The sequence below is a fragment of the Hemiscyllium ocellatum genome, chromosome 3 (genome assembly GCF_020745735.1).
Source record: "Hemiscyllium ocellatum isolate sHemOce1 chromosome 3, sHemOce1.pat.X.cur, whole genome shotgun sequence".
In the NCBI taxonomy this organism is placed as follows: domain Eukaryota; kingdom Metazoa; phylum Chordata; class Chondrichthyes; order Orectolobiformes; family Hemiscylliidae; genus Hemiscyllium; species Hemiscyllium ocellatum.
Genome location: NC_083403.1, coordinates 113,220,892 through 113,233,646, shown reverse-complemented (window position 1 = coordinate 113,233,646; position 12,755 = coordinate 113,220,892). Strand labels below are relative to the sequence as shown.

The window sequence follows — 12,755 nt, the reverse complement described above, 5'->3', positions numbered from 1 at the left end:
CATTATATATCTTCAAGAGGGAGCTGGACATGTCTAAAGGGATCAAGGGTTATGCAGAGAAAGCGGAGTTGAAATACTGAGATTGCACAATCAGCCATGATCATATTGAATGATAGTGCAAGCTCAATGGACCAAACAACCTACTCCTGCACCTGTTTTATATGTTTCTATACACGATTGCCCTTCCTCTATAATCTTCTGAAGCTGATAAATTGGCCTAGGTTATTACTAAATGTGCTGTCTGATGCATGAACAGAGCACATCTGGGTGTAAGTTCGTTGGTTCAAGTAACCAGCCATGGGAATTACATCCGACAGTTTTTGCCCTTTACCATTATCGCGTGTATTATAATATTTTCATATCAATGACATTTCTACTTCCTCCAAATGTATTAACTTCACTTGTTATATTCACAAGAATAGTTTAAATGGTTTCCCAAGCTGTTGTACTAAAGCATATCGAGTCATAGAGATGTACAGTACGGAAACAGACCCTTCAGTCCAACTCATCCATGCCAACCAGATAGCCTAACCTAATCTAGTCCTATTTGTCAGCACTTGGCCCATATCCCTCTAAACCCTTCCTATTCATATATATATACCCATCCTTTTAAATGCTGCAATTGTACCAGCTTCCACCACTTCCTCTGGCAGCTCATTCCAGACATGTACCACTCTCTGTGTGAAAGGGTTGCCCCTTTGGTCCCTTTTATATCTTTTCCCTCTCACCATAAACCTATATACCCTCTAATTCTGGACTTTTCTACCCCAGGGAAAAGACTTTGTCTATTTATCCTATCCATTCCCTCATGACTTTATAAACCTCTGTACGGTCACCCCTCAACCTCTGATGCTCCAGGTAAAACAGCCCCAGCCTATTCAGCCTCTCCCTATAACTCAAATTCTCTAACCCTGGTAACATCCTTGTAAATCTTTTCTGAACCCTTTCAAGTTTCACAACATCTTTCCGATAGGATGAAGACCAGAATTGCACGCAATATTCCGAAAGTGGCCGAACCAATGTCCTGTACAGCCACAATATGACTTCCTAACTCCTATATTTCAATACTCTGACCAATAAAGGAAAGCATACCAAATGCCTTCTTCACTATCCTACCTACCTGCAACTCCACTTTCAAAAAACTATGAACCTGTACTCCAAGGTGCCTTTGTTTAGCAATACTCCCTAGGACCTTACCATTAAGTGTATAAGTCCTGCAATGATTTGCTTTCCAAAAACATAGCACCTCACATTTATCTAAATTAAACTCCATCTGCAACTCCTTAGCCCATTGGCCCATCTGATTAAGATCCTGTTGTACTCTGAGGTAATACTGTTTGGTGACATGTATATCTCTAATTTTAGTATCATTTACACCTCTAATTTTAGTATCATCTGCAAACTTACTAATTATACCTCCTATGTTCATATCCAAATCATTTATATAGATGACAAAATGTAGTGGACCCAGCTCCGACCCTTGTGGCACTCCACTGGTCACAGACCTCCAGTCTGAAAGGCAACCCTCCACCATCACCCTCTGTTTTCTACCTTCGAGCCAATTCTGTTTCCAGATGGCTATTTCTCCCTGTATTCCATGAGATCCATCCCTGCTAACCAGTCTCCCACAAACGCCTTACTGAAGTCCATATAGATCATGTCCACTACTCTGTCCTCTTGACCTTGCCTGATTTTAATTACAGCACCACCATCAGCCATGAATTCACCTGCCAAGCTCAAAGCTCTGGAATTCTCCACTAACCTCTTGCCTTTCCACGTGTATTTTGTTTTTTCTTTCCCTTGAATACACTCCTGCAAAGTGTTGTGGCCTGCTGGTAGTGTCCCTTCCTGTGGGCCAGAAGCTCCAGGTTCAACTCCAAATGGCCATGCAAGGTGTGTCGTAAAACAACTAAGCAGGTCCATCATTTTAATCTGCAAATCCTTCATATGTGCCTTTGACAGGCAGTCAGAGCAGGAGGGTTCCCTGGTCAGCCAGAACCATGCATAGCTGCAGCAGGACTCCACACACACGTTCTTGCCATGAGCATATATGACCATAAGACAGAGGAGTGGAATTAGGCCGTTCAGCCCATTGAGTCTGCTCTGCCATTCAGTGAGATCATGACTGATCTGATCAACTTCTTTTTCCTGCCTTTCCCCCCCAAACCTTTGATTCCATCACTGATTAAAAATCTCAGCTTTAAGTAATGACCAAGCCTTGACAGACCTCTGCAGTAAAGAATTCCACAGATTCACTACCCTCTGGCAGAAAAGTTTCCTCATCGCTATAATATATCTGTAATGTGCGACCCCTTATTCTGTGTTTATGCCATCTGGTCTTAGATTCTCCAACAAGGTGAAAACAAACTTTCTACATCTACCTTGTCATATCCTCTAAGATTCTTACATGTTTCAGTAAAGCTGCCCCTCATTCTTCTCTATTCTAACAAATGCAGGCTCAATCTACTCAGCTTCTCATAAGATAGTCCCTCCATCAACCCAGTGAACCTTCTGTAGAACTCTCCACATCCTCATTCTGAGAAAGTATCCCATACACGCAATCTACCTCACTGTCCAAACTTTTATTAATCTGATCTGATGTCTCCTTATCTACTTCTATGTTACATTCTATTTTATAATGTGTGCGTGAGGTGCCTTGAACAGTTCACTACATTAAAGATATTGACTTATCACAAATATGGTTTTCTTTTCTCCCCCTTCTTTCCTTTATTCACACCAGCTTAGAAACATCTTTATTCTTTTTGATTTTCAGTTATGGCAAATGGTTAGAGCCAAATGTTAAATTGTTACTCTTTCATCAATAATTAATGACCTGCCTTGAGTTTCCTGATATTGGAACAGAGATAAGGAGAAACTTCTTCAGCTAGAGATTGATGAATCTGTGAAATTCATTGCCACAGAAGGCTGTGGAGGCCAGCTCATTGAGGACATATAAGACTGAGATAGACAGGTTCTTGAGTATCAAGCGGATCAAGGGTTATGGGGAGGAAGCAGGAGAATGGGGTTGATAAACTTATCAGGTGATTGAATGGTAGAGCAGACTCAATGGGCTGAATGGCCTAATTTTTGCTGCTGTGTCTCATGGTCTTATAGGAAGAGTGAATACTGAAGTGTGCCTTAAGCCCCACCTATAACGATGATGGCATAGCTGTCATAAGAAAGCCCATGAACCTGACGAAAGATCAACTTAGAATGTCAAAGGAGTAAAACCTCTCGTCACGTTCCTCCTCGAAGACATGGTTTCGGAGACTAACATGTCAACGTATATTGTACACAGTTGTCGATGTGCATAAAATGCGTCGTCTTTAAGTTAACATTCTCCTTTCACAAAACCAGCAAATAGTTTTCCTCCACCACACTTGACCAAGTAAGCCCCGTTGATCTCCACACTGAAAGACGATGATGGCAGCAAGCTATGGTGAGCAATAGCTGATGTGCCATGATGATTACTCATTGCATCTTTTGTTTTGAATAGTTGTTAAAACTGTGACTGATGTCTCTCGAACCAAGGACTAATGTAGAACAACAGTCTGGAAATAGACATGTTTAAAAAGCAGAGCCTTAAGGAATGGTTATTGCTTGTGGTTGTGTTTGAAAATTGAACCAAAATAATTACAACAAGTGCATGAAATTACCAAATGTTTTGCTTTCACAACAGGTCTATTAATAGAGAGCTGGCTGCTCTAATTGCATTGCTTAACTTAACAGGTGAGATGAAAATGCTTATCTCTTCATCAGCCTTCAGGATTTAATTGTCCCGCACAGCAGATAATTAATCCTTGTATTTGACAGAACCTAATGGCCTTTCTGTCATTTTCAGCTGGGCCCAAAATAAATGGCAGATCAAAAGGCACTGACTCAGGAACTCATAAAACTAAAGCTCCAGGTTGGTATTTATTCCAGATTAATTACTCAGCATATGCTACGTTTCAGTAATTTGTTTTGTGTAAAAGTCTTTTCTCAGAGTGCATTATAAAAGTTGAAGTATTTCAAAAATGCTAAAATTTCAGGGCCTTAATATTTGCATATGAGAGTTTTTATTTAGCATGTGATCTTATTTAATCGGGCAGTTTGCTAAATTGTTTTTGCCACGTTAAAGTGAGCACTATATTAATTTTCTATGGTTACAGCAATGTAAAACCTGTTTGCACTGTTACAGACATAAGGTAAGTGCTACAGTGACTTTTGCCATATCATAGAACATAGAACATAGAACAGTACAGCACAGAACAGGCCCTTCAACCCATGATGTTGTGCCAACCATTGATCCTCATGTATGTACCCTCAAATTTCAGTGACCATATGCATGTCCAGCAGTCTCTTAAATGTCGCCAATGACCTTGCTTCCACAACTGCTGCTGGCAACGCATTCCATGCTCTCACCACTCTCTGTGTAAAGAACCCGCCTCTGACATCCCCTCTATACTTTCCTCCAACCAGCTTAAAACTATGACCCTTCGTGTTAGCCATTGCTGCCCTGGGAAATAGTCTCTGACTATCGACTCTATCTATGCCTCTCATTATCTTGTATACCTCAATTAGGTCCCCTCTCCTCCTCCTTTTCTCCAATGGAAACTTAAAAATATAATACCTCTTTATAAACCGAGTTGCAAAGGAACTAAATGTTCACCTGTGGGATGGACCATCATTGAAGGACAACTGATCACATAGAATCAGGGGTCATAAACACTGCCCCCCACCCCTCCCACCATATATATATATATATATATATATATATACACACACACACACACACACACACACACACACACACACACACACACACACACACACACACACACACACACTCCATTCCAATCTTCACTCCCACCTCCTAACTCCTGTCAAGAATCTGAAGAAATTACAAATGTTAATATTGCTAGCATAAAAAAATAATCCACTGTTATTGTATCTGATAACCTCACATACATGGACATTTCCATTTAAACTAGCGAGCAAACTTTGAAAGAATTTCCTAGGAACTTGAAGCTATTCTTGGGCAATTCCCCTGATCTGGAACACTCTGAAAGTATCCATTTACCAAACCAAAAGGTTTTCTCTAACTTGTTTTGTTAACACAAGGACATGGAAGTAGTGGGAACAGTAGGATATTTGCACTTCAACCTGGCAGTGGTTTTGCAATATGGACAAACCGAGATAGTTTCAAGTGGAAATGTTTGTGTTAACTGGACACCTTCTTGTTCTTTCATGTAAACAGTGGGCTGGATTTTCTGAGGAGTGACAATCACAGCTATGATGACCCTCTGCTCCTGCTTGTCTTCCATTAGCACAGTGCTCTGGCATGGGATTCTAATTATGAGTGTACCTTATGTCGAACATGTGCCCCTTATTGTGCGGGATAGTTGGATAGCAGTCCAGCCATGTGCCATTTTCACAGCAGTAGTTGTAATTTTTATCGAATCATAGTATCCCTACGATGTGGAAGTGGGCCATTTGGCCCATCGAGTCCACACTGACCCTCCGTAGTGCATCCCACCCATATCCATCCCTCCTACCCTACCCCGTAACCCTGCAACTTCCAAGGCCAATCCACCTAGCCTGGATGTCTCTGAACACTATTGACATTTAGCATGGCCAGACTACCTAACATGCACATCTTAAGACTGTGGGAGGAAACCCACGCAGACACAGGGACAATGTGCAAACTCCACAGACAGTTTTTAGATTAGATTAGATTAGATTAGATTAGATTACTTACAGTGTGGAAACAGGCCCTTTGGCCCAACAAGTCCACACCGACCCGCCGAAGCGCAACCCACCCATACCCCTACATATACCCCTTACCTAACACTAGGGCAATTTCCCGAGGGTGGAATCGAACCCAGGTCCCTGGTGCTGTGAGGCAGCAGTGCTAACTACTGAGCCACCATGTTCTGTGATGCGAATGTCCAGCAGCACAGACAGCCACTTTGACAGCTGCTGTGAAAGGGTCAGTATGTAATATGTGTTGGGTCTAAGATGCCTGGTGACTAGAGTGCCAGATAAAGTGATGGAGTATGATCGGGAAGGTTGGGATGTGCAGGAAGTGTCAGGTTCAGCAGGAAAGATGCAAGTCATGCAGGGCAAGAGGGAGGCAAATTGTCAGGTCTGGGATAGGGAGTATTGGATCTGGAGGCAGAGGTGTATCAGGTTCTGAAGGGTACGGGTTGTTATACTCTGCAGAGAGAAGAGTGGAAGACATTGGTTCCTGGGGTACAGAAGGGGATGTTGAACCAAGTTCAGAATATGTCAAAGATCTGAGGTAGTTGTACTTGTAGGAGTGGGTGGAGAGTTTAATAGTTCAGAAAATTTGAGTTTTATAGTCATTCCTCAGTAATTATTCACCACAGCAAAACCCTCCAGAGTCCCTGATTTAAATGGATACTTTCAGACCAATCCAGATCAGGGGAATTGCCCAGGAGTAACTTCAAGTTCCTGGGAAATTCTTTCTGAGTTTGCACATCAGGGATTCTGCGGGGTCCTGTCTCCCCTGTACACTGCACAACACCTCCCTGACCTTTGAAAAGTTCAGGCGAGTGTTGGGAATGATTCTATTTCTCTGAGGGAAGCATCAAGTGCAAGTGTCACAGCAATCATTTTCAAACCGATTGATGTCATATGCACTCTCTGAAAGCAGTGTCTCTTATCATTATTGCCCTGCAGATTGTCTCTGGCAAATATTTTTCTTAAATTTGTTGTATGTTTGCTAATGTGATTTAAATGCAGCTCCTATTACCAAATCTTCATTTATTCCTTTAGTTCCTCCAGATGTATTTGCTCCAAATTCTATATGGAAGGGCTTCTATGAGTACCTTGGAAAGAAACAACCAGCAACATTAACTGTTGATTATTTTAATATTTCCAATGGTCGTGTAAATGTTACATTCATCGAACACAGCAACATGGCATTAAAGCTGTCGGGTAGGTTTTCAACTCCTGTGGTCCAGATAACATTGATCAGGTCTGTATTGCTATTTTCCTCAATCACAAAATTGCTTCATTGTTTGAAACATGTTTTAAACCGATGAAAGAGTTGTACAAGGTGGAGTGTAAAGTGAAGCAGATGTTTTAAGATCTTGCTGAGTGCAAAAGATCCATGTTTGAATGTAATTCAGGGGTGCAGGATGTGAAGAGACAAAATAAGAAAGCAACCCATAACACAATGTCAAGTTTTTGTCACAGTCCACGAGAGCAATTATTGTAGAGCACCACAGGATATTTGCAAATAACTTGTTGAGTAAGATCTGTATAGTTAATTAAGGATCTAAGTTGACCTCACAGTAAATCAGTCCCAGTTTCTGACCTTATCAGAGTAGCTCTTATGGCGCAGTGATGGTGTCCCTGGGTTAGGAAACCTGGTTTCAAGCCCCACTTTCTTCAGAGGTGTGTCATAGCATACATAAATAAAAACAGAAATTGCTGGAAAAGCTCAGCACGTCTGGCAGCATCTATAGAGAGAAGTCAGAATTAGCTTTTCAGGACCAGTGATCCTTCTTCAGAACTCATGTGTCATAATGTGTCTGAGCAAGTTGATTGGAAATATCTATGGCCTGAATGGATCAAATCTGCCAATCTATTTTGATGCTGATCTGTCAATCCATGGCAATATTATTCCTTCATGATCTCCCCACAGTTACATGCAATGATAGTTTCATGCAGCCTTATTTCTGGGCAGATTAGCCAGTGATTATCCCAATAGGGACAGTGAATGCCCTTTGTCACAAGCTAGAATTAATGTATAGAGTCGATAAGATGTGGAGCTGGAAAAAGCACAGCAGGTCAAGCTGCATCAGAAGAGAAGGAGAGTCAACAGGCAGGACCCTTTGGAAATGTCAACTCTCTTGTTCCTCAGATGCTCCTTGATTGCTGTGCTTTTTCCAGCTCCACATTTTATTGATGCTGACTTTTCAGCATCTGCAGTCCTCACTATCTCCAAACATAAATATATAAACTGACCGGGTTGAAATCTGATTCTTTCAAAGAGCCGATGTCCTGCTATTTCTGGAACTTTCTTTTGTAATGAAGATTGGAGAAGTTGAAGACAGGGCAAGGTCAATGAAATTAAGAGCTAACTTTACTATTTATCAGTCTAATAGATTTTCAAACTCATTTACAATAATCAAATGCCAAATAATTCATATGCTGATGCTATCCAGTGTATTTTCCAGTTGAAGCTTATTGTTGAAAAGTAAATGGTTAATTTACTTCAATTTAAATTCAAGATTTAGAAAAAAACATTATCAATTTGGACTCTGTCAGAGCTCTTAAATTACTATACTCATGACATTTGGGATTATGGGGTATATTATGATTTAAAACTACCTGACCTTTGGAAAGCAATTATTAAAAATTACTTTTATGTATGATTGAAATGAGGGAATTCAGTTTCATGGACCCGGGCTGCAAAATTTGGATCTGTGGCACTGCTCATGATAAACCAGGAACTCTGAGGTGAACAAATACCTGGCACTGGTGATACCTGGCATCTCTTATGGCACAGTGTTAGTGTTTACCTTTGGGCCACGTGGTCCTGGTTCAAGTCTCACTTGCTACAGATATGTGTAAAAATATCAATGATCTGGGCATCCCATGTGTTCGCCACATGCATGTGGGCAATTTCAATAGTTGTCTAACAGAGATTTGACTCCCAATATGCCACTTTGAGCCCTGTAACGCCTGTTAATGGTCTTCCTTAAACCTACACAGCTCAACTGAAAGATATGTTCAACTGCGTGAGGAAGTCCCCATCAGCGATATTTAAAGGCATCACTATGGAACCTTTAGGTGGAAAGACTTCCTTTTGCTGATGTGCAGTGAATAGAAATACTGTCTTCATGGTTGTTAGATGAGCTGTTGAAAGTTGTTTGAGTCAGTAGAGAACAATGTGAGGCATTCATGCGTAAAACCTGCCCTCGATCGTTGAGAGGCTTCGGATGATACTTCATTTGTTAGGTTGGAACTGGATTCCTCTGTACTTGTTGACAGTGACAAATGGATAACTGTCAGGCCTTGTCAATGCACACAGTGTTTCTGTGTTGCACGCCTATCAGCCTCCCTGGTGCTCTTCCTGTCCTCTGTTGCAGCATTCAACTAAAACATCAACCATGGTGGAGCTGACATTCGCATGACTCTTTCTCCCTGGGCTTGCTGCAGTCCAGTCATGCCCATTAATTTTCTATGTGCAGACACTGCCATGATATCACTCTCTTTAAATTGCCAATGACTGAGCTGATGGTTGTGATTCTCAGATGTCTCCTTTCGTGTTCACCATTCACCAGGTGACAACAGCTCTTAGATATCTGAAAGCATAAATGCAGAAAGGTAAATGTGAGGGAAAGTTGAGTGAATAGAAAGCAAGAAGTCCCCAATGCCATCTTGTATTTGAAATGAATAATGATAAAATGGATTTTGAGAAGATGCAAAGGGAGGAACATGCTGTCATCCTAGATGGCTGCCATGCTGCATGGTTAAACAACTTCAGTGACTTACATCTCAATAATTCACCACACTGTCTCCTCTCAGGGCTTCAGGAGCTACCTCATCCAAACAGTTTATCTGTATGTGACCTTGGCCTACAAGATAATCATATGATTGGGTGTGTTGCAATGCATTTCAATGTATCATGTTTGATTGTCATGGCTGAATATTCCCAAGGAAATATGTGCAAACTGTGAGAAGCAGCTGGTGGCATTAATACGTTTGTCAGTGAACAGAAGCACTAGACTGTGAGGCAGAAGTGGCACTTGCTGAAGATTCCACTGGCTTAGAGGTTTTGGGGTGGGTCAGGGCTTTTGACACAATCAGTGATTTCAGTACCGATTATTTCCATTTTAAAAAAATATTACATGCCCCTTCCCTCAAAGTTTCCACTGAACTTCATTTGCGGATCATCAGTTGCAAAGTCTGTCATGAAAGAGCACAATTGGACAGCATATAAAATTATACTTTACAACAAAATCTGTCTGTATAATGCCCTTTGATTAACGGCTGTGGCTCAGTAGAGTTTGATAATCGAGCTGAAAATTGGTTTATCACAAATTTGTTCTGATTTTAAATCACAGTTCCGTCCACCAACTATGTGTAACACGATTTTAAATAAGAACATGAGTTTTCAGGAAAAAAGGCCTCTGGTTAGATTTGGGTATCATAATGAATGTCTTAGAAAATCTAAAATGCTAAGACATGGAGTTGTTAAAGCACGGAAACAGGTCCTTTAGCTCATAGTGTCGACACTGGTTATTAATTCTATTTCCATTTTCCAACACATGGCCTGCAGCTCACAGAGTCATAGAGATGTACAGCATGGAAACAGACCCTTCAGTCCAACCCGTCCATGCCGACCAGATATCCCAACCCAATCTTGTCCCACCTGCCAACACTCGGCGCATATCCCTCCAAACCCTTCCTATTCATACACCCATCCAAATGCCTCTTAAATGTTGCAATTGTACCAGCCTCCACCACTTCCTCTGGCAGCTCATTCCATACACGTACCACCCTCTGTGTGAAAAAGTTGCCCCTTACGTCTCTTTTATATCTTTCCCCTCTCACCCTAAACCTATGCCCTCCAGTTCTGGACTTCCCGACCCCAGGGAAACGATTTTGCCTATTTATCATATCCATGCCCCTCATAATTTTGGAAACCTCTATAAAGTCACCCCTCAGCCTCCAACGCTCCAGGGAAAACAGTCCCAGCCTGTTCAGCCTCTCCTTATAGCTCAAATCCTCCAACCCTGGCAACATCCTTATAAATCTTTTCGGAACCCTTTCAAGTTTCACAACATCTTTCCGATAGGAAGGGGACCAGAATTGCAGGCAATATTCCAACTGTGGCCTAACCAATGTCCTGTACAGCTGCAATATGACGTTCAAGCTCCTGTACTCAATACTCTGACTAATAAAAGAAAGCATACCAAACACCATTTTGACTATCCTATCTACCTGCGACTCCACTTTCAAGGAGCTATGAAGCTGCATCCCAAGGTATCTTTGTTCAGCAACACTCCCTAGGACTTATCATTAAGTGTATAAGCCCTGCTAAGATTTGCTTTCCAAATGCAGCACCTCGCATTTATCTGAATTAAACTCCATCTGCCACTTCTCAGCTCCTTGGCCCAACTGGTCCAGATCCTGTTGTAATCTGAGATAACCCTCTTCACTGTCCACTACACCTCCAATTTTGGTGTCATCTGCAAACTTACTAACTGTACCTCTTGCATCCAAATCATTTATGTAAATGACAAAAAGTAGAGGGACCAGCACCGATTCTTGTGGCACTCCACTGGTCACAGGCCTCTGGTCTGAAAAACAACCCTCCAGTCTTCTACCTTTGAGCCAGTTTTGTATCCAAATGACTTGTTCTCCCTGTATTCCATGAGATCTAACCTTGTTAATCAGTCTCCCATGGGTAACCTTGATGAATGCCTTACTGAAGTCCATATAGATCATCTACTGCTCTGCCCTCATTAATCCTCTTTGCTACTTCCTCAAAAAACTCAATCAAGTTTGTGAGACATAATTTTCCACGCACAAAGCCATGTTGACTATCCCTAATCAGTCCTTGCATTTCCAAGTGCATGTATATCCTGTCCCTCAGGATTCCCTCCAACAACTTGCCCACCCCCAAGGTCAGGCTCACTGGTCTATAGTTCCCTGGCTTGTCTTTACTGCCCTTCTTAAACAGCGGCACCACAATAGACAACCTCCAGTCTCTTGGACCTCATCTGTGACTATTGATGATTCAAATATCTCAGCAAGAGGCCCAGCAATCACTTCTCTAGCTTCCCACAGAGCTCTAGGGTACACCTGATCAGGTCCTGGGGATTTATCCACTTTTACCCGTTTCAAGACATCCAGCACTTCCTCCTTTGTAATATGAACACTTTGCAAGATGTCACCATCTATTTCCCTACATTCTATATCCTCCATATCCTTTTCCACAGTAAATATTGATGCAAAATACTCATTTAGTATCTCCCCTGTTTTCTGCGGCTCCACACAAAGGCCACCTTGCTGATCTTTGATGGACCCTATTCTCTCCCTAGTTACCCTTTTGTCCTTAATATATTTGTAAAAACTCTTTGGATCCTCCTTAATCCTATTTGCCAAAGCTACCTCATGTCCCCTTTTTGCCTTCCTGATTTCCCTCTTAAGTATACTCCCACTTCCTTTATACTCTTCTAAGGATTCACTCGATCTATCTTGTCTATACCTTACACATGCTTCCTTCTTTTTATTAATCAAACCCTCAATTTCTTCAGTCATCCAACATTTCCTATACCTACCAGCCTTTCCTTTAATCCAAATAGGAATATACTTTCCCGGGATTCTCGTTATTTCATTTCTGAAGTCTTCCCTTTTTCCAGCCGTCCCTTTACCTGCGAACATCTGCCCCCAATCAGCTTTCAAAAGTTCTTGCCTAATGCCATCAAAATTGGCCTTTCACCAATTTAGAACTTCACTTTTTAGATCTGGTCTATCCTTTTCCATCATTATTTTAAATCTAATAGAATTATGGTCGCTGGCCCCAAAGTGCTCCCCCACTGACACCTCAGTCACCTGCCGTGCCTTATTTCCCAAGATTAGGTCAAGTTTTGCACGTTCTCTAGTAGACACATCCACAAACAGAATCAGAAAATTGTCTTGTACACACTTAACAAATTCCTCTCCATCTAAACCTTTAACACTATGGCAGTCCCAGTCTATGTTTGGAAAGTTAAAATCCCGACCATACC

At 41.6% G+C, this 12,755-nt stretch overlaps 1 protein-coding gene across 1 annotated transcript in view; it reads left to right on the top strand.

Annotated features, from left to right (window-relative positions):
* The window catches only part of LOC132835936 (CUB and sushi domain-containing protein 1-like), a 2,426,762-nt gene that overhangs the window by 2,394,744 nt on the left and 19,263 nt on the right, over positions 1-12,755 (top strand). The window contains exons 66-67 of the mRNA XM_060855058.1: positions 3,842-3,907; positions 6,781-6,942. Of these exons, the coding sequence (XP_060711041.1) occupies positions 3,842-3,907; positions 6,781-6,942 (228 nt within the window). The remainder of the gene's footprint in view (positions 1-3,841; positions 3,908-6,780; positions 6,943-12,755) is intronic.